Source organism: Protopterus annectens, chromosome 2.part0 (genome assembly GCF_019279795.1).
Source record: "Protopterus annectens isolate FY-2018-M chromosome 2.part0, PAN1.0, whole genome shotgun sequence".
NCBI lineage: Eukaryota > Metazoa > Chordata > Ceratodontiformes > Protopteridae > Protopterus > Protopterus annectens.
Window position 1 is genome coordinate 1,129,437,146 of NC_056728.1, and position 23,298 is coordinate 1,129,460,443.

The 23,298-nt window shown below is 40.1% G+C and overlaps 1 protein-coding gene across 3 annotated transcripts in view; it reads right to left on the reverse strand.

Moving 5' to 3' along the window:
• The window catches only part of MLLT3 (MLLT3 super elongation complex subunit), a 1,902,592-nt gene that overhangs the window by 316,264 nt on the left and 1,563,030 nt on the right, over positions 1 to 23,298 (reverse strand). For all 3 annotated transcript variants that reach the window (XM_044061325.1, XM_044061324.1, XM_044061326.1), the window contains exon 8: positions 12,559 to 12,658. In XM_044061325.1, the coding sequence (XP_043917260.1) occupies positions 12,559 to 12,658 (100 nt within the window). The remainder of the gene's footprint in view (positions 1 to 12,558; positions 12,659 to 23,298) is intronic.

A 23,298-nucleotide genomic window follows, 5' to 3' on the forward strand; every position in this document is an offset into this window, starting at 1 on the left:
GATAAAGGGGACAGATCATACTCAAGACACCTTCCATTTAGAAGCACATGATTTTATAGTAGAGAGTTTTTTGGCCTCCTGCTAAACCCAAAGCCCACCCTCAGGAAATTGGTGCCTAAAAGGAATCAAAATCCTATCACCCAAAGTTTCAGATGAAGGGTAAACAAGTGAGGGTGAATGAAAAATCCCTTATCTTGTGTGAGAACAGCCATCCTGTGAAGTAACTTGTGATGACTGCCCCTGGTCAAACAAAACAAAATGGGGAACCATTGCTGTCTGGGCCAAAAAGAGAGTCACCAGCAAGATTTTGGGCGAGTCCAACATGATCTTATGCAGGACCTTTGATAACAGAGAAAGAAGGAGAATAGGCATACAGAAACATCCCCCTCCAAGACCAAAGAACTTGGCATTCCGGGGAAGTTGTCTATTCAGAGGGGAGGCAAAAAGTTCTACCTGAGGACTACCCCACCAATGTACAATGTCCAGAAGCATCTCCCTTTGAAGCATCCATTTTGAGGATTTGTCCTGGACCTCTTCAAAGAGTCTGCCACCAAACTGTGTTCTGAAGAAATGTAAACTGCCTGAAGAACCAAGAGATAATGAACTGCAAACTCCCAAGCCTGAAGAGCCAGTCTGCAAACAAGTTAAGATTTCATTCCCCCTTGCTTTTTGGTGTACCACATGACTGTGACACTGTCAGTAAAAACATTTTGAAGACCTGGAACCCAAAGGAAGTGAAAGACCTGAAGAGCTAGGGTTAGGGCCCTCATCTTTTAGATTTTGATATGGTCTGAAAGCTGTTGATGGGAGCCAATATCCTGGACTTTTATATTGTTGGAGGAGGCTCTCTAACCATGATTGGAAACATCCATGTACAGCTCCTGAATAAGGACAGGAACCTGAAAGGAGAGACCTGGATTCAAGGAAATCTAGTGAGTCCATCAGCAGAGCTTGAGACAAGGTATGAGAGGAACCAGATACTCCAGAAGGTGGCAGTGCTGAAGTAAAACACTCTTGAGATACCAAAGAAATTTCCTCATATAGAGTTTGCAAAAAGAACCATGGAAATGGTGGATGCCATGTACCCCAATAGCTTGCAGAAATTCCCTTGCACGGAGGACTGGAAGAGGAGGCAAGAAATAAGAAGTGAAAGAGAAGACCTTCGGAGGTGGAACAAAAGCCAATGCTGGAAGGGTCCAAATCCTGCAACCCAAAAGCACCTGGTTTTGAGAGTCAACACAGACTTTTTGAGACTGAGGGTGAATCCCACACTGAACAGAAGCATAGTGAAGTTCATAGGTGTTTACTAAGCTAATGACCGACCATAAGGGCCTTTTTAGGCCTAGCCATGCATTGCAAATCTCTGATGAGTTCTGATACCCTTAAGTGTAAGCATGGCCCTGGGAGATAAACCATTTACAGGTTACCTGTCTGCATCAGAGACATACGTACCAAACCAGGGATGAATTTCCGGTTTCCCATTAAACGGTCCAAGTTGCACTTGAATTGGCTTAGGAGGAACTCTGTTTCATATGGATTGGGAGCCTGTTACACAGACAGGGTAGTCTCTGGGATACATACCTATCTCTGCAGCTGGTCCTATTTATATCACAGGAAAGGTTTAAGTCTTTACTGTTTGTTCCGTGGATATGCAGGAGGACTATCAGAGTGGGGTCTGACAACATCGTGTATGCCAGGCATAGATCTTCCCTCAAAAGCTTGTAGGAGACATAATACAGGGGACAGGGCCTTGAGGCAGTCTGAACAGGACATATTACTTATGCCCTGTATTCTTTTAGTGAGGAACCTCTGTGGACGTTCCAGTTGTTAGATATGCCTGGTTAGGTACATACCAAAGGGAACATTGTACTCAATGATAGGTCTGATGAATGACTTCCTTGGACTTAGATGTCATACCTTTGTTTATAAGTTGCGCAACATAGAATGATTTTCTCACCATTGTAGACACGTGATGATCAAAGGCTAGGTTACTATCTGTGTGTACCTAAGTCCCTGACTACTGGATCAACTCTAAGGGGTGTGTTGTCAATATGATAGTTACCAGGGATGGATGATTTCCCAAAGGATACTATTATGCACTGCTTGGCATTTAGTTTTAGTCCATGACTAAGACACCAGTTGTTTGTTGGTGTCAGCTCCTCCTGGAGAACATTTGAGTCAGTGTGAAATTCAATGACAGCTCCTAATTTGCAATCATCTGCAAATTTAGTCAGTCAGAGACCACTTATATTGGCCTTGACTTCTGAGACGCAAATGCCAAAAAGGAGCGGTCCAAGGACTGAACCCTGAGGGACTCCACTTGTGACTGGCCTCTTTGTAGAGGTGGACTCCCCAATTCTAACTTCCTGGAGCCTGTCTGTGAGCCAGTTGGCTATCCACCAGGTGACATATGTGTTTGTACCCAACATCTTGAGTTTGTCAACAATGGCAGAGAGGGGTATTGTGCCAAATACCTTGGCCAGGTCAAGGTAGGCAGTGTGAACAATTCTGCCCTCATCCATTGCTTTGGTGACATTCTCAAAGAAGTCCATCAGGTTGATCTGCCCTTTACAAAAACAAACTGAGTTGGGTCTAGAGTCTGGAGGTTTACTATATCTCTATTGATCATATCCATGATCATTCTTTCCATGGCTTTACATACAAGACTAGTGTGACTTATGGGTCTGTAGTTTCCAGGGTGTGTAGGTGGCCCACCTTTGTGCAGAGGTATTAATGTTGCCTTTCTCCATTCATGAGGCACAAAGCCTGTTTAGAGGCTACAGATAAATAGTAATTCCAGAGGCCCTGATAGGTCATGTTTCATGCTATTTAGAAGGCATCTTGGGATACTGTCTGGTTCCATTGATGCAGTGTTCTTGGTCTTAGAGAGAGCATTAAGAACCTGTTCCCTAGTGACAGTAGGGGAAGTTAAATTTGATGATATTTCCTGAGCAAAGGTTGAGGAGGAGAGAGGAGTAAAGTTGGAGCTGAATTTATCAGCCAGAAGGTTTGCTATATCTTCTGGCTCAGTATAGGTGGCTCCATTTACAATGAGCTCTGCACACAATTGTGTATTGCCTTTGAGGTTGCAGAGATAGCTAAAGAATGCTTTGTGGTTGGTCCTTGGCCTGGGAGGCCAAACTTAGCTCAAATTTGGCTTTGGCAGACTTTATTTGTTCTCTGAGTTGTTTTAGTTTAATGAGAGTGCTTTTATCCAGCTGGGTTCTGCACCTCCTAATTTTGGCCATAATTTTCTTCCTCCTGTTATACATCCGACTGATTTTGAGATTCCACCAGGGTGACTTGTTTTTTGAGCTAGTTCTGTACTTCTTCCTGGTGGGTACAGGTGCGTCTATGCAGCTATTAACATGATTGTACAGGGTTTCTGTGAACAGTTCTGCACAGGCAGAATTGTTCTCAGGGTTTACAGGGGCTTGAAATGTTGCCAGGTTCTCACTTAATAACAGGAGGTTAGCCTTAGAACAGTTCCTGAATATTCCCAGTTTAGCTGTGGGACCAAGTTTTATTTTTACTTCAAAGGAGACCATTTTGTAGTCTGACCTTACCAGGGAAGGCATTACAGTAGGGAGTGTGCAGCACTCTCCCATATTAGTGAGGACCAGATCCAGTATGGTTGCACCCCTGGTTGGTGTACTGACTATCTAGTCCAGGGAGTTTGTCTTTACAAGATCCAAGAATCTCTGTGCATGTACATTTGATGTCGTATAGGATTCCCAGTTAATAGTGGGGTAATTAAAGTCACCCATGAATATGGTACTGCGTTGGATGGTTAGTGTTTCTAATAAGTTTAACTACATAGTATGGGTTTCCTGGGTCATAGAGTGGGACCTATAGCTTGCAAGGAAGTGGTACTGGATTTTACCTAGCAGGAACTACTGACAGGAGGGCTTGAATTAACAGTGTGCAAATCAGGAAATATATGAATTCTCTCAAGTCTGCAGAAGGCTACAACAAGGGTCAGACATCTGATATTAACCCTTGGAGCTGCAGAAAGACCACAAGGCAAAGCAGAGAATTGATAATAGAATCATAGGAGATTACTAGGCTATCGACCCGGAGGTCATTTTAAGCCTAGCCATTTCAACCCACTGTTAATACTGTAGAAGTACTAGTCAATATCCAAGATTGCATTTAGTGAGGATTGTCCATGTGCAGGAGGGTTGTAGGCGCTATCCCTGGTAAGAATGTACGGTGCTCCAGCCACTCATCCATGTTCCTCTTGAACAGTGTCACAGAGGTGCTCTGTTTCACATGAATTGGTAACCTGTTCCAAAGACGTGGCAGTCACTGGGAGATAAATCTGTCCCTCCAGTATGTCTTATTTAAGTCGCAGGCCATATTTAAGTCCCTGGAATGGGCAAGCCTTAGACTCATTTGATTTACACATATGCAGTAAGTTCATAAGGTTTGGGTCTTGGGTTGCTCTGTAGGCAAGGCACAAGTCTCCCCTAAGGAGTCTATATGGGGTTCCTATTGGAACATCGAAAATGCAACTGTTCGAATAACTAAAGGTCGACCTTTAATGATCCAACAATTACATTTTCGAATGCTCCGAAAACTGTATTAAAAAAAACAAAACAAAAACAAAGGTAAAGTAAAAGGTGTCGGCAGGGGGGGCAAGCCCCCCTGCACCCCCCACTACTTAAATATACTAACTCCGAGATTGTGCTACACCATAGCAAAGGGAAACCTTCACTTTCCTGTGTTTAACTCCGTTAAAGTGCGATTTCGGAGTTGGTATATTTAAGTAGGCAGGGTGTGAGGGTGCAGCCCCCCCCCACGTGGGGGGGTGCAGGGAGCTTGCCCCCCTGCTCACAGCAGTTACTTTTTTTTTAATTACATTTTCGAAGTTTTAGTACTTCGATCATATGGTGTCGACCATATGGTATTCGAAGTACTGAAACTTCGATAATGTAATATGAAACCATCTATACAATATGGAATATACTGACAGGGATTTTAGTTGATCCATGCAAGGCACATGCTGGAGGCCCTTGATCTTCTTTGTTAGAAACCTCTGAGTTCTCTCTCTTATTTGCCGTAGGTGCTTAGTATGGTACATATCGAATGTGGCACTGTACTCAATTATGGGCCAGATAAGTGCCAAGTATAGGGGGGGGTTATAACTTCTTTTGCTCCCAAAGGCATTCCTTACAACAGTAGACATGTGGTGGTCGAAGTTAAGGTCGTGGCCATTCAGTGATCCCAGGTCCCTTACCACTTCATGGGTGCTTAGGGTATTCTTATTGATTTTATTATGTGAGTGGACATTGTTTGTGCTGAAGGGAATGATGATGCATTTATTTGCATTCAGTTTGAAACCATGACTAATACACCAGTTGTTGGTCTGTGTGAGACCCTCCTGGAGTATACGGACATCATTTGGGGATTCAATGACTGCAGCTAGTTTGCAGTCGTCTGCAAACTTCGCCAGCCACAACCCTTTAGTTTTGACCTGAACTTCTGAGAAGTATATATCAAAGAGTAGGGGGTCCAGCATTGACCCCTGTGGCAGCCCGCAGGTAGCAGGTCTGCTGGCTGATGTGGAGTCAACCACTTTGATAGTGTGTGTCTGGTTTGTGAGCCAGTTGGTAGCCCATCTTACAATGAAGGAGTTTACACTCAGTTTGCTAAGTTTATCTCTAATGCCTGAATGTGGGATTGTGTCAAAAGCCTTTGCCGAGTCGAGGTATGCTGTATGCACATATTTGCCCTTATCAATGGCCTTTGTCACACCTTCAAAGAGATCCACCAGACTTAACAGGCAGGATCTGCCCTTCACGAAGCCGAACTAATGAGAGAAGAAACTGAAATGTAAAAACTTTCTGAAGAGAAGGTAAATAGGAATATGGAAGAAAGTGCCCTTCCAATCCAGAGATACCAGAAAGGCTTGAGGACAAGGGGACAGGATGGATGGTTCCCTGTTCCACCAAATTCTGCAGAACCAAAGGAGATTAGTGAGCTGGCAAAGTTTGAAGGATGAAGGAAGGAACTTCCAAGACATAAAATAACCATTTTGGATGCTGCAGGGTACCTGGGCATCTGTGATTATCTGTTACTAAACAGGAAAAGAAAGAGTCAGCCTGAGGGACAGAGGAATCTGGCTGAGAGGGAAGGAAGGATGAGGCTGAGAGGGAAGGAAGGCTGGAAATCAGACAGAGGCAGATTTGTCAAGAGAAAGAAGGTTTTTGGCCACTAGAACTCTGAAAAGGCTTGTATGGAAAAATTTGCTCAGGAACCGTAGTGCTCCTAGTTGCTGTCTAGGCTGCTTACAGACAAAAGTAGGTTTAGACTCATAATTCCTCTGCAACTTGAGGACAGGGGAAATAAAGATTTGCTTCAGGTTCTGCATAACCTTACCCTTATCCTGAAGAGTTTTAAACAATTCCACAGCAGCAGTACCAACAAGTTTCTTGTTGTCTATGGGGAATTTAAAAGTTTGGCTTTAATGTCTTCAGATATGGCCTGACTGCGCAACAAAGACCATCTCTTCATGACAGATCCAGGTGCAGCAGCCCTGGAAGATGCATCAGCAGCATCACAGCTGCATTTAATGGAATGGTAAGCCACCTGACAGGCAGCTCTCAAAAGAGAAAGGGCAGAAGTCTTACTGTCCAAATCAGGCATATCAGTCAAAATCCCCCCATGCTGGGAGAGAAGAGCTAGGACATACCTAGTCATGCAGGTCTGACAAAGGCGCTGAAGGACAAAGTAGCAGATGTATGTACCTTCCCCTCACCTCTCAAAAGCAGAGCTGTCCTTATCAGAAAGTAAAAGCTTGGAAGAAGATAGCAGATTGGGTGGTTTACCTGTGGACATGGAAACAGCAGCAGTAGAAGCAGATGAAGGACTTGTACAAAAACTTATGATAGTCAGGAACTTTATAAAATATGTCTGGGTTCTTATGGGCCAGAGGTTGGCAGTCAACAGTCAGAGGACTGCAACAGGTCTGGGCGAGTCCATTTGCTGAAGTTCACAATATCTGTTTTGATCATCAGAAACCTGGGACCATTCTCACTTAGTGTTCCAACATGCAGACTACTGTATTCACAAAAGTTAATTCTTCAAAAGTAAAGAGTGGATCTGGGTGGAGTATGCCAAAGACTCTTTTCCAGAATCCAACTCATCATAAAAATTATAATCCCTAGACCTTTTAGAAGGGGTGGAAGACCAGGGAGCAGAAGTAATGACAGACGTCCCTTGTGGGAGAGTTCAGGGCCATAAGGTTCAAATCCCTGCCTAGATTCGATGAGGACACCAAGCATCTCTTTCCTAATATTTGAGGAATCCCCAATAGGCCCTTCAGATATAACCAGCCATGGATCCCCCTCTATATCGGCACCAGACATATGTACAGCCTCAATGGACATGTTGCAGACAGCTCTGTGGCCACCTCTACCTGGATCACAGCAGAGGGGAACTGATGTTGGCACTGGACGATCTTTAAGTTCTTCATCCAATCCAATAGAGACATCCAGAGGAGGTTGGAGAGCAGATCAGTACATGCCTTTTTGGCTTTTTTCTTAAGTGGTGGCTGAACTTTGGAGCAGGAGGATTCTTCAATGGAACCCTGAGTTAAAAGCTTTACATGTTGGTTTTCTAAATAAACAGAGAGGGATGGCTGCCGTGTGTCTTAGGGAAAAAATGCCAGGCAAATTTCACACAGTGTATGGTCATGTGTACCACTCAAACAAAGAAGGTACTTCTCATGTACACTTTTATGGGGAATCTGCCTCCCACACTCACATTTTCCTATCCTTGATGACAGGAAAACAAACTACAAGGAGGAAAACGGAAAGGAAGGAACCCCATTTGGGCACTTACCTTTAGAAGCCTTGTTAGATGAACCAACTCCATGAATGGTATACAGACCAAATTTAGAGACAGCATTTGAACTGGTGGCAAAGAAGTTCTGAGGATTAGACATCTATATGTCCCATATGTACCTTATGTTTTGCAAATAAGACATACATCTGACATATGGCACCTAGAGGGTATAAATATTTCAGTATATTGGCTGGACATCCAGCTATCTTCAGCAGGATATCCCAACTGTAAAGAATACTGCAACAGTGATAAGGAAGGACATTCATGGTTACAGTGGCCACAAAGGTGTTAGGAAGACAAGCCTTTCTTCATCTATTTTGACTTTTTGCAACATTTAATGGACTAAGGAAATGGGTGGGATGATGCAGAGGATATCCCTTTCCTGTGCAGACATTATATTTACTACCCCATTCTTCTTTGTATGGGTAGCTAGAACACATCTCTGACCAACAGATCATCCTTGAGGCAAATGGTTCCATTTCTGGCACCACCATCTTGTAATTATATCTTGGAACACACTGGCATCAAAGTCTCTGCTTGTGACTACTGGTTCTATACCTGTTCAGCTTGTCCACTACATTCAGATGTGAAGTGACGCTGGACACATGAACATAAAGATATAGGTGAGAGGCCATGACACAGCCTATCAATAACAACCTGTACTGCCAGTCTGTGTAACTCATAAGAATGGGAGTCCCCCTGTTTATGTACCCCATTACTGTGGTGTTGCTCATAATTACTTTCAGAGTCCCTCTGCTGTTAGTTTCTTCTGAAAGCTTTCAAGCCTAGACTGTTGGCTATAGATACTTTCAGGGTGATATTCCCTTTGATCATGGTGGGTCTCCAGGTGCCCTGTTCCTTGCAGTGGCCTGTATGGCCACTCCAACACAGATCTGAAACATCTGTGGTCAAAGCACAGTGCCTTATGCGACTACAAATGGTATCTCCTGAGTTTTCAACACCTACTCGAACCACAGTTAGCTTCCTTCCACTGGATCTTTCTCATGTGCACTCTGGTCAGAGGCATCATCAGGACAGTGTCCAACACGTACTAAAATACATTCAAGAACATCTGGACCGATGCAGTGACTTCTGGTCCACACTAAAAACAGCTGCCCCAATTCAAAAGGCTCATCTTAAGCCAAAAAAGCATAGTCTATTCTGTGTCTAGAAAGGCCAAAAAATTACATATCTAAGACCTTACCTGGCTGATTTAGAAAAAAAAAAAACAGACTGGTCAGGCAGTGGATAGAGAACTACAGGGCACTCTGCAGGTCATCTATTATGGAAGCCAAAATCAGACAGTTATCCAGGTATGGGTATGTATGGACTCCTAGGTTCTAAGGTGGGCAACTGCACGTGATAAGCATTTGGTTGATGAGGTTCTCTCCATTGGCTGCATCCAAAGCCTTTTGACAAAATCAAGTTTCATCCCCAAAGTTCAAAAACATTTATATCTCTAGAATTATAAGGTTACTAAAGTATAAATGGCACGCTATTTAACAAATATTTTTTCACTGGTCATATTCATTAGATTTTAGGTCTTAAAACTGATTTTATAAGTCACAAAACTGTAAATATTAATTTTGCAATGTTTTGTAAACAACTTACAATATTACAGTAGCCACTCAAATTATACACAATTTCAGCATTTTGCTCACTCAGCTGTGAGCTTTCCCTTGAAATGCCAGTTGTTGGCTTTTCTGCACCTGTTGACTGCTTGAACCCTTCACCACCTTCTTCTGTCTCCTGCTGTTTTCTCTTTGCCAGTTCGCCTTGAGTCTGAGGAGGAACTGTGTGGGTTTTTAATCCAGTTGGACAGAAGACTCAAAGTAAAGCAGGATACAGGATACATTAACTTAGAATGAAGTCTCATTTCCCTACAGAGTCTTTTGGAGGGAAGAAAATGCATTTCTGTTAGTTAGTGCGTGTTAGCAATGAAAACCATTATTCACACAAACCGTTGCAACTCCAACCTTTAAGACTGTTCCTTTCCAGCACAAAACAAAATTTTCTTCAGCTGGTTATGTTCATAGTTTAATCAGTATAAGTTCTGGCTGCTTTCTCTGTGTCATATTGGGAATATTTCTTCTATTGCTCTCTCTATTTTAATGTCATCAACAGAAAGTTCAGTTCATGTGTTGAAGGCATTTTCTCAGTCTTCACAGTCCTTAGTTTCTGTTTGTTCTGTCAGATGTTCAAAGCCACCAATCATAAATGTGTTTCCTGGCCACCACATCTGACTAGTCTAAGAGTACACACACACACACACACACACACACACACACACACACACACACACACACACACACACACCTGGTAAATGCCTTCTCATTATCTGGTACATGAAGTGCCCAAAATACCAAAGGGAAAAGATCAAGCTTATACAGCATATACTAAGTGTATTTTTGTAGAACTCATACCTTCTACTGCTATATTAAGTCTCAAGATCAGGAGAGGGAAGCAATAGCCAAGATTGCGGCTGTTACCTAATCTGATAACTTCAAATAAAAAAACTACTCAACCTATCCTTACCTATTTATTTTCATTCTATCCAGCCTACTCACAACCTTTACTGAGTTTAACCTCTTTGTCCCTTAAAAAAAACTTCACACAGGAAATAAAAGCTTCTTTAGTCAACAGCCAAAACAAGGCTCAAAACATTCATTATTTTAGACAAAAAAAAAAAATCAGTGATTTGGTTCTGAGCAATTGAAATTAATAGTGCATGAAAATTCTTGTAATATGTACTTCCTTAACTACTTATATCATACAGTCCTTGAAGTTTTGGTGAAAGTGTCCCAAATATCAAACGGCAAGGAATTCCACAGTTTAGAAACTGCCACTAAATATCCCCTGCGCCCCTTTTACATCACAGGAATATTTAAACTTTTGAATGATCTGGCTTCTCAGTGTTTACAGTCTTTGTAAGATGTCAACAAAGATTGTTAAAGGAGCCTGGGATTTCTGAGCTGGTGTCCTGCAATGTACTGCTAAAGCCTGGATCATTAAAATGTTAGACTGTTAACAAATCTGATTATTCTGTGGGTATAATTAGATGAATCGGTCATAGCCACTTTGCTCCAGTGAAGACATGTGCACCTTTGCAATAAACCTGCTAAAAGTGTACTAAATTTCTTTCCTGTTAAAGTTGACAAGCAGTCCTTTATTCTATATAAAATACCTAACTACTTGCATTTCCATTATACCTCCAGCTGCCCACCCAGAAGACAACCCAATTATGCATAAGGGTATGGTGATGCCTACATAAGCCAAATATGAAAATGCTTCTCATTTGTACCTGGAGGCAACGGCCATTTAAAATGTGCAAGCACATGAACCAGCGCTCAGAAATACAAACTGAAACTCTTTGTTTATGTTTAAAATGTTTAAGTGAATAACACAGCATGTAAATATAAAAATTAATATTTTCATTTGTTCTTCTCATTATAAAACATTTTGCTCAATGCTCTCAAGGTTTTGCAAAGGCATCAGTCCAGAATGTCTTAATATTACCAGACACACTGCTTTCTGAGAAGAGATTAAAACTTTTACTGTAGTGTGCATACTATATGAATACATGTGCATGGTAGGTAAATTCTTCAACTCTCAAACAATGGAATACTTCCATCCTGACAACCCTAAGACAATTTGCAATAAAAACAAGCTATGCTTATTGGGAATAAGAGAGCCAACAAACCAACTAAAACAAAATTTCCAACTCATAATGATTCAGCAACAACTACTACATTCATTCAGATCTGCTTCTAAAGACCACACATGAAGAAGAGTTTATTTGGAAAGCCTAATGAATAATTGTTAGTGCATTAAAATGAACTGTTTACATTTTTTTTTTTACTTTTTCCATCTATATGGCAGAGTCCTAAATAAAACGCAGAACTAATGAAAGATGGTTAACAGCATTAGAACACCCCAGAATACCTGAAACATTCACTGATATGAATATCAACATATTAGCTTTCAAAACATTTACATTGCAAAAATACCCGTAACAAATGCAATATCTTAACTCTGCTCTGTGATACAGAGAAAGACCTGACTGTGACCCAACTGCCCAGGATCAATTAGTGATATGGGCACAGTAAAAGCCAGTGAGGGCACATGGGAGTTACTGGCTAATGCCAGCTAACCCACACTTAAAGGAAGAGTGCAACCTGACACTGGCTCCTAAGCACAGGAAGAAAACTAGCATATACCAAACTGGGTTAAGACATCCAAACCCACCATACTGTGCAAGGCACAACAGCAGAGTTCAGTTGGTGCACAGGAAAAGGTGTTCACAATGGGATGGCACCGTGGAAGAATGCAGAAGTAAAACTGCTGCTGGGACCAGCACATAAACCACAGGAAACACAAACATTCCTTTCAGTCTACTGATGGACAGCCTGTTCATAGTTCAGCTCGTCCCTAAGCCTTGTTGTCTAAGAAGAGGGTGAACTGCTGAAAGGTTCATTTATAGTGGAGGCCTAGAACCTTCACCACGGAGTCAATTATGGTGAAAGCAACCCTGAGGTGACAGGGAAAGAATGAGCAACACAGCTGACGGTCAGCAGCAGCGTCAAGAAATCAACAAGGAAAAAATGAAATGGTGTAACAGCATCCTTCTGTAAGGAATGTAAAGTTATGGCCATAAGAATGCATGAAAAAATAACGGCAACTAAATGAATGGAATGGCATTGCAGGGCTTACCTGATTATTGCTAGTTTTTAGCAAAGGTGGTGGCTCATTTCGAGGTGGTGAAGATGATGACGAACTGCTTTCACTGTCACTCCCATCACTTAAACTCACTCTGTAAAATAAAGCAAGAAAATGATCCAGTTGTAATTTGAATGCAGAGTTAAACATGCAGAATTACATAAGGTATTTTTGTAACAGAATACGATCACAATATAAAAAACATTAAATTTTCTTCATTAGTTTCAGAGCATGATTAAACTACTTTTCACTAATCTTCAAAATTAGCAAAATGGATTGAAAATGCACCTGGCACTAAAAAACAGTTAAAAACACCTCTGATTATGTAATTATGCCCACACCACCAAGAAGGACACATTTAAAATTCATCCAGCAGAATTAAATCTTGAGAGACTTAATTATAGAATAAAGTAGTTTTGTATTAAAGTCAGAAAAAGCTGCACGCTGACAAATAAGAAAAGGTGTAACAGGCGTAGTGAAACTGATGAAGTTTCAATTTTATTTAGGAGTTTGGAGCCATGTAACTTACAATTAAAAATACTTACTAAATTAAAACCACCTAACTTAAAACAATAGTGGAATCTTGCAGTAAATAGGCTACTGTTAAAAGATGATTTCTGAAAGGGTCTTCTTCCCTGAGCACACTGGTATTTTTCTTCTAATGCTCCCTCATATGGCTTATGAAATTAATCCCCACTGCCCTACATACCAAGTACAGCAACCTTCATTTTAGGGTAGGAGCAATTCACACGTCAGGCAAATTCTTCATGAATCCTGTGCTAAATCATTTTACTTGAAAGATAACATATCTGTTCCAATGGTCAAAAATTCCTGATTTGCTTGCTTCTTACAAGACTTCCTGCTGAAGATCTAAGGCTCATACAGAATGATAAAATATTTTAATACAGATGACAAGAAAAAAGACCACTATAGACGGTATCTAAGATCTTAGATCACAACATATTGTGAATACTAATATATCTATTACACCTATCATCAACAGGTCATCTGCAGTAGTGAGACTCTGATAGAATGCCCCCAAATAAACTACAAATGGGCGAAGACACATGCAAGGTTAAAGGAGGGATACAAGGCAAGATTCATTGAAGCAATGACCTCTCAAAGATGAATTATTCCCAGAACAGAGGTCATAGCTTTGCAATAAGCTGGTTATGGCACAAATCACTGGATAGCATCAATTTCTGTACTGGAAACAGCCACCTTCCACCATACTGGCCAATGACAGTGTGTGTGTATTTTTAAATGTCATGCACACACAGACACACACACACACACACACACACACACACACACACACACACACACACACACACACACACACACACAAAACAATACATGCTGCAAACAAATGAGCAATCCATTTAGCATCTGGGAACTGTTTGTCTGGTGATTACCACAATTTCAGCACTAGGAGAAAAGGACAAAAAAGGGTACAAATGGATAGAAAATATTGTGTGCCTACAGATATTAACTTCACTCTAGCAGTCTTTAGCACTCTCAACAACCAGTCCAAAGCAAAGTACTAAGGCTGAAGCATGTGTTTCAGATATCCAGAACATTGGTTATAAAGGACAATTTACTTTAAAAGCACTGCTTTATGTTAAACGATAAATCTACCTGGCAACAAGAATAATCTCTGCAAAACCAGAAAAATGTGATCATTTCTAGATACACGAGTCAGTTCTCTGGTTACAGAGCTTGAGATAAGTTGAAGTTGACAGCTATCTACACTGGCAAGCAATGACACTACAATAATCCAGCATGAAGAATTTAATGCATGAATCATAAAAGAGTGGGCTTTCACTGGAATAAGGTTAAGCAACATAGAATGCTACTCCAAAGTATGACAAAGGATGTTTTAACTAACTGCTTCCTGGCCTATTACAGAGCTCACCATCCAAGAACAGAATTCATATCCTAAACACAGTGCTTGGTTACTTTTTTCATTACTTCTAGGGCAAATTATTTTTAACAGTACCATTATTTTGTCTTCCTGGCCTTTTATTGTGTGTTCTAAGATGGACACGGACACACACACATACACACGTAATGACTCTGTGGAATGTTAGTGTTGGAGATTTACCAAAGACTGGGAGGAAGACATCCCACAAAGACTGACAAGATACAGTTTTCAGTTTCAGTGTCTGCAGTTTTAGGTTTACAAAAATGGTCTCAAAGCGTCTTTCATCAACAATGCTTTGTCCAGCAAACTAACTCTCTGCTGTGTGGGTATAGTGCTGCACAGTTGGAAGCCCTACATATATCTTTCATCTGTTCCTTTGTAACTCATTTTTCTATTCTCTTTCCAACCTTTCCTAAACTCGTCTGATTAATTCTTATATGATCATGTAATATTTTACATGCTCTACTAACATATTCAACAGCATATTCTGTTCTACACACAGCCAAAAACTTCTTCCCCCTGTGCCATGCAAACCACTGAGCTCCTCAATCAGACTTAAGCCCACTCACTCTTCTCCTAGAGGTGGGGAATCTTCCCTCCATACTGCCAAGGCAAGAGCCATCCACATGTGCTGTCATCTGGGTGTCTGGTCCTCTCACAGGCATCTCTGCAATAACAGAATATTTTATGAATGGCCTCAAGCCTTCTTCCTGGATGGATGATGTGGGCATCTATGTCAGCATGGGGACCACCTTTGCCCATTTAACAGTTCACTACATGTTCCCTGCATGTGGCCATCAAGGAATCTGTCACCAGTTTGGGTGGCCACACCTAGAACGCCCCTGCACCAGATGCAACTTGACTCTATCCCCACCCTCCATAACAGATCACGTCAGACAGCAGCAGCAATATCTGCCTATGACCTAACTCCTTCCCCCAAGACAAGTATTTCCATTCTCCCCACCTGTCCCTCAACACCCCCCAACCACTATGGTTGTCTGGATCATTCTTGGAGCTTTATCCATCTATATCACGAGCAATGCTTAAGTGGTTACAGATTTTGAAAGAAAAACTGCTACATAAAAAAATGAGGTAAAACTTGGGAGAGGAGATGCTGATTTGGAGAACTAAAAAAAAAAAGGCATTTCTAAACTTGTGTCTCTAACATCATGTGAAAGAGCAATGCATTAAGTTCAGGTATGGCTAAGTGACTGAAATACCTGAAAAGTGTTAAGGGAAGAAAATGACGGTTCCTATAAGGCATGTACATTATTTGACAGAAATTAGTAAACTGTACAGGAGTCACAGCAATATCAAGAGGGATTTCTGTAAACCATGAAGCTTCAAAGCACAGCTTCACTAGAACAACACAAGGGAACTCCTGCCTGGTTCCAATATCCTGTTTTTTTTAAAACATCTTTATTAAATCCTCACATTTTAAGTTGTAGCATGAGTCCATATACATTACTAGAAAATAAAATCGTGACAATTTTCCATCATCATGCAGTATGCTTTCCAACATTTGCTAAAATCCCATCCTCCCTTAAACCTGGTTCCTGGTCCTGAGCATGTTTCTGCATGGATTTGCTCTTTTTTCCTTTTGTAAAAATCCCACTTCAAATAGTTTTATCCCCTTTTCAGTATTCAATACTTTGATTACATTTGATTTAGATTTTGATTCAATTTTAGTAAGACCTTACTAAGCCTAAGCAATTCAGATTCTACCATACCAGAAAAAACTAATAATTTCCTTAGTTGTCAACATGTGTCCCTTTAACTCTGCCATCGAATTACTACACCGCAAAATTTTAAAATCTAACAATTCATCAACTTCCCCCAAAATATTTTCCCAATTTCCTCTCTCTTCCCCATTAGTTCTCCAACATTTACTATCTACCAGGGGAGAAATCTTCCAAAGTTTCCTTGGAGTGCAAAAAATACCCGTGCAATCAATTCAATGCAAAAATCCTAAATCTGGAATTTGCTGCATACTTGGAAGCCGTATAGATGTTTTTCATCTGTCCCTTTGTAATTCATCTTTTTATTCACTTTTCCCAACCTTTCTTATACTCCTCGGATTGATTCTTATAAGATCATGTAATATTTTATGCCCTACTAACATTTTCAACTGCATCTTCTGTTCCACTCTCAACTAAAAGCTCTACCAAGGCTGATTATTCACTTAGCACTCTCCCATCCCTTTCTCTTGGCCTACACTAACTATCTCATCGGTTTCCTGATAGGGAAGGAATCTCTGACCTGCAGATCAGTCTTTTGCTTTGCCTCATTTCACACTATTACCTTTCCTTAAAGAGATATTCACTCCCAAATACCTTGGTTCCTTTGCTAATTCCCTCCAATAAATTTTAGCTCTCTGTCATCTACTTTCTATACCCTGACTTGTAGGTATCCCTGCTATCAAAATCTCCATTATACAATTCCACACAAGCTTACTCCTTAGAATAATCTCTACTACTTTATAACTATAATATTCTACATGATTTCCAAGTCTCGTAAAGCATGGGCATCCATAATACTAGATCATCTTTCGACAGCACCCCACTGTTTCATCATCCTTTTCCACTTTGATTCCTAGCCTTCTGCATGGGTTAATTATATGAACTGTGCAGTGTTAAAGAATCCTATCAAATCAGGTACCCCTAAATCACCTTGTTTTACTTGGGAAAATCAAGTTATCCCACTTAACTCTTGCTGTTTTCCCTTCACCAAATAAATTCCTTCAATGGCTTTATTAACTGCCATCCACACCTTCTCCTCTAGTTGGGGAAAGTACACAAAGGGACTAAAACCATTCTCACTGCTTGTGTTTCACTATCTATATCCATAATCAGGAACTTCCAATTTATTTTGCATTATTATCTGTCAAGTCTCCTCCTGCAATTTCCTTAGTTGCCATAACAGAAACCCTTTTAACCCATATACCTAAATACTTCATTGTACGCCTCAGCAACTATACAGGTGTTTCTGAACCAGTTCATGTGTGGGTACTCAGTTTACCACAACAGTCTTTGTTTTATCTTCATTTATTTTACATCCTGAAAATACCTGAACTGCTTCAAAGTATTCCACAACAATGACATCTTTTCTTCCTGATTTATCAAGTACAAGATAACATCTGCAAAAAAACTAACTTTTCTAGATTACCATACTGATTATGTTCTTGAGTTTGACAGTACCTTATTTTCTTTGACTGTGGCCTTTAGTACAATAAATAAATAAATGGGGAATGAGGACATCCCTGTGTGGTCCCCTCTGTTCAAACAACTTGTTGGAGAGAAACCCTCCCCACATTAATTCTTGCCTCTGACCCTTTCCTAATTAACTCTCCTTTCTATCAGGGTACACAGATGCTATTATAACCCTACTAATAAAACCCTAGCTGACTATCAAATGCCTTCTCTGCATCAAGACCCACCAAAATAGTGACATTTTCTCACACTCTGCTTCCCTCTAAATCATTATAGTTCTACTAATGCTGTTGTATGTTTGCTTCCTATCCACAAAACCACATTGGTCCATATCTATAAATTTTGCCATTCTCTTATCTAGTACAGACAAACTCTTTATAAACATGACATAAAAATGAAATTGGTCTATATGAAGTTGAATCGTAGGAGCTTTACCTTCTTTGGATAAAACTGCCACTACAGCCTTCTTCCAAGACGCTGGTATTGCCCCCTTTTAAACTATCTGTATCACTTTCTTCTCTCCCAAATTCCTTATGAACTTCATCTGTTCTGGAAGACTTCCCAGGTGTTTGATTACACTTCATTTTTACCTCATCCCTTCCTATCTTAGCTATTAATTGCTGAACCTCATCTTCCTCTACCCTTGGGATAGTTAAGTCTTCCATAAATACTGTTTTCGTCATTCCACTGCTTTATACACATTTTCACAGAATATCTGGAATTTCTAAAACCTCTTAGGATATCTGGTTATTTTTTCTCATCCTTAGGTTTAGCAACAACCCTTTCTACTGCCTATTGTGCCAACAGCTTCTGTGCTCTGGATTTATCAAAAATACTTCACCTTTCTAAAGTCATGCATATTGTCCAAATATTCCTTTATTTTCCATTTAACACCTGAACCATTGACAACTCTTCAAAATAATTCCTACTATTTCTTTCCCACATCTATTTCTCTCTGATTTCTACTATGTTTCTAAACTCCAATTTCATTTTATCTCGCTCCAAAGCTATTCCTTCTGAAGAAATGTCCATCTTCCCCAATAACTCCCAAATTTCCAATTCCCATTCTTTAAATTCCTTTAGTTTTAACAAATTAAGAAAGAACCAGTGCCTCACTTGTATGGCATTGCTCTGAATCTTTACCTTGGTCTTTATTGATGCATGATCTGAAATAGTTATTGGATGTGTTTCAAAGCTTTCAATTAAATACCCATGCTCCTGTGAAATGTAATTTCTATTCACTCAGTTATTGGGGAACAATATGTAAACTGTGCAAGTTCCTGCCAGTATGCCATTATATGCATTTTCATTCAGACATCGACCTTCTGTTATATTTTCCCTTCTAGGTCTCCCAACACATCCTAACTACTACAAATGAGGTCCAGTTCTGAATGAAAGCTAATTATTTCTCCAAGAGTTCTACTAAGAAGCACAGTAGTAGCTTTAGGTGTAATATAAACACCTGCCAGTATGTCTCTTCTGCACTCTACTCTTGTTGATATAATTCAGTACTCTCTGCTTTTTGAATATACCTGAAATGCCACAAACATTCCAAGATGACATTGATAAGGCAGTCATTCTGATAAGATATTACTTTCACATATTCTGCATGACAGTTCTTTTGAATACGTTTCCAACTTGCAGCTTACATGTACACATTAATGCTCGGCAGGATGATTTTCTATGCAGTTACCACTTCTCTTTTGTTTTAACTAAGATTCTTTAATAAAAATAGTTAAGAAACAATAAAACACATTTTAATCCCCACCCACTCTTAACCTAACAAACACATAAAACTATACACAGTTTTCAAAAAGAGAAGTTACCGCTTCATAAAGACGACAGTTGCCCCAAACTGACATCTACACCCACTGAAGTTAAGTTTAATCATGCCAGATGCACATTGTACAGCCTGTTTACTGATGAAGACCCCCAGTTCAATTTTAAAATACCTCTGCATACAACAGCACAACTACTTTACAATATAACATGCAGTTTACTTCAATATATTTGTTATACACATTTTACTAAGAACAGCTTTTGTATTATTACATCTTCAGTCCCTTCTCTGTCTATTTCTGATTGACGACAAAGTGGAAATCATGCTGTCACTTGAGAAAAACAGTTAATAGCTTTACAAATGCCCAACACTGGTATTCAACAACCTTCCAGTGTTTTATTATGCCTTGTAAATGTTGAAAAAGCACAGTTCTCATATTCAAACTGCATCTTATGGAAATGACACTTTACAATTCTTTATTTTCTGCTTTCACATTACCACTGGTCCTCTTCCTTAATCATCTCGCTCATCTACCACTGGTCTCTCCTTCAAACCCAAGGTATTCCTGCTTATTTATAGTCAGCTCCTGGACTTTCATTTGTTCACTCATTTTCTTTGGAACGATGAAAAGGTTTCACTCTATAAGATTTGACACTGTCAGAAGAATGAGACCCATCTAACTTCAACTTGCTGGGTCACTTTTTGCTTAGTAAACTATTTCCTTCTTAGCATGTTTTGTATCAAAAACATTTGATTACCCAGAAAAGTACTGTAAAAAGAGCTGGACATAGCAACTTGACTCTCATACCTGCTTCTCGACACTTGAAGATTACAGGGATAAACTCCCATCACTTTTGCTTGGTATACAGTGAAAAGTCTATTTCCACTCTGGTGGTGTTCCCAATTTTTAATAATTTACTTTTTGTGATAATTTTGTCAACAGCAGCTCTTTTTACTAGTATGAGTGCATCTTTACTGCTACAAGTCATGACTTCTTTCACATGGCCAAATTTCAAATATACATACAGTGTGTGCCTTTTCATTTAACAAATCCTACTGTGGAACACCAGACAAGTTGCTTACTTCTACCTTCATTTAATTAATACAGTCTGTTCCAATTTCACTGGTACTGAAGAAAATTTCAGATTTTCCCTGCATGCTGTCTTCTATCTCGACTATTTTTTGAAACAGTTCTTCTGAACAAATCTCACATTCAGTCAATCTTTCCTTCAATTAAGCCTCTGATTTTTGCAGTTTTATTGGCTTATCTGAATAGTTATTTAAAGTTTGCAAAATTCTTTCCAGCCTTTTGTCATTTGACTTTACGTAGTCCTCTAGGTTCTCACTTATTTTAAATAACACCAGGAGATGTCACTGTAACCATCCCACCTAAAATTCCTCCCCTCCCTCTTTCCTACCTTCCATCCCTCCTGTCCTTCTTTTCCTCCCTTATTTTTCCTCCTCCCTCACATTCCTCTCTATTACTTCCTTTCCCACAAACATGCTAACTAACTATTCTAACTTCCTGGGTATTACAACAATATTTTACTTCTCCTCTTTACACCACTCCAAGTTCTGTCTCGAGTAATCTTATACTAATCTTCCTCTTCTCTCCTCTACCTTTCTCTTGCTAGACCACCAATAACAAGTTCTTCTGCAACTTTGCTACCTTGCACTCTGACTAAATGATCCTCTATACCCACTTCTCATCACTTATTTTCCATATACCTTAACTTCTGCCATGCTCTTCAAGTCCATTTTCAATTTATCCCACTCACTATTCCCTTCTGAAGTAACTTCCATCTTCCCTGAACACTTATACTGTACCTACTACCCATTACTTAAATTCCTTTCTTTTTAACAAATCAATAGAAAAGATCAACATTTCATTTTTACATTACCCAGAATTTTCACCTTAGTTTTTTTTTTTTTTGTGCATAGTCTAATATGGTTATTGGACAGATCTCAAAGCTTTCAATTAAGTATCCGTGGTTCTGTGAAATACAATAATTGTGTCAGATTGGATTGAAATTTATCTTGGGGGAATAATATGCAACTCTTATTAGAGTTCCTCCTACTAAATTCATATCTTTCACACAAAATCATAACCAATTAACTCTTCTTTCCTATGTTTTATCTGGGGATGGGATGCTGCGTCAACTGTTGCCACTTCTCTCAATTCAATGCCACTAGCCTATCTTCAACACTTCTGCCTGTCACAGGTCTTCTCTAATATAATCCATTCTTTGCTGAATGTCCTTATGTCCTCGATTGAATTCTGTCTCCCTCCAATCTTCTTCTCTCATGCACAAGAACCCAAACCACCATAATTGTTTCTCTCTGTCCTTTTCTGCAGAGCTATTTTGGCTTCTGTTCTAATGAAATCATTCCTTCATAACTTATACAGTGTGTAGCCTACTGCCTATCTTGGGCACTTTACCTCTACCACCTATAGCTTCCACTACCCAGGCTTCTCCACCATACAGAAGTGTTGGGCCTACTACTGTTTTAAACACCTCATGTTTCAGCTTTGTTGCTGCCACAAACAACCCCTGCCACACTGTGCCAGTTGGCTGTGCCCCTCCATTCTAGTTCTGACCTCCTCGTTCAGATTTCCCTTTGCCTCAACCACCTCTCCCAGGATACCTGTAGCTGTAAACTTGGTTCACTATTTCCCTTCTATCTCACTTTTCAACTTCTTCTGATTTCCCTGTTTGCTACCATGAAAACTGTCTGAACTCCGTTTCATCTTATGTGCATTCCATTCTCACTGCCCTGAAGTTCTTGTTTTGAATTGCTTCTAATACCACATTATCTGCAGCTTTGTTGATCTGTCTGCTTTGACCTGTTTGTTAATGTGGCCCATTACTAATATGAACAGCAATGGCTCAGAGAAACTCTGATGCACACCCACTCCCACTGGGAACTCCTCTATGTCCAGACACTGTTCGTACTTGTGTCACAGGGTCCTTGTACATAGCCTGTATTAAATCCATCAATGTTTCTGGGACTTTGAACCACCGCAGGACTGTCTAAATCAGTTTTCTTGGGACCTTATTTTATGCTTTGTTCAACTCTAGGAATGCCAGAAGGATACTATTCATCTCTAACTTCTCCACTAGCTATCTCACAACAAACATCAGGTCGGTTATCCTGCATTAAGATCTGAATCTGAACTGCTCATCTCCTATATTACTTTCTAGTATTCTGCAAATTCCTTTATCAGGCACCCTCTACAGCACTGTCTTGCAGTGTAACAAAAGTCTGATACTTCTATACTTCGCACAGTTGTAGAAGTCTCATTTGCTATTGTACTCTGTCAGTAGAATACTTACTCTCCAGTTAACTGAGATAAGTCTCTGTCTCCAGAGCCATTTCTCCCCTGACTGACCCAACATCTTGATTGTATTTGCCATGACCTCATCTGAGCCTTTACTTTCCCTGACGTTTTTTTTCTTAAGTGCTACTTTTAATACTTCTAGGGTGAGTTTTTCTACTTACACTGTAAACTGTTTACGGGACAGTACAGCTTCTATGTGGTTTTCTTAATTCAGAAGTTACAGGAAGTACTCCCTCCATCTGCCTTCGATGTTTTGTGGACTGGTGAGCAGGCTGTTGCTCTCATCCTTTATGAATGGAGTCCGACAACTATCTTCTTTATCTTTGTCTTGCAACCTGATAAACAACTTTTTTTTTTGCTATCTGTAGCCCCCTTCCTGAACCTGGTACAGTGCTGCAGATAGAATGTTCTTTGCTAGTACAACTGTTCTCTTATCCTCCAGAATTCCTTCTTAACCTGGTCCATCTTTTATATTTCCCAC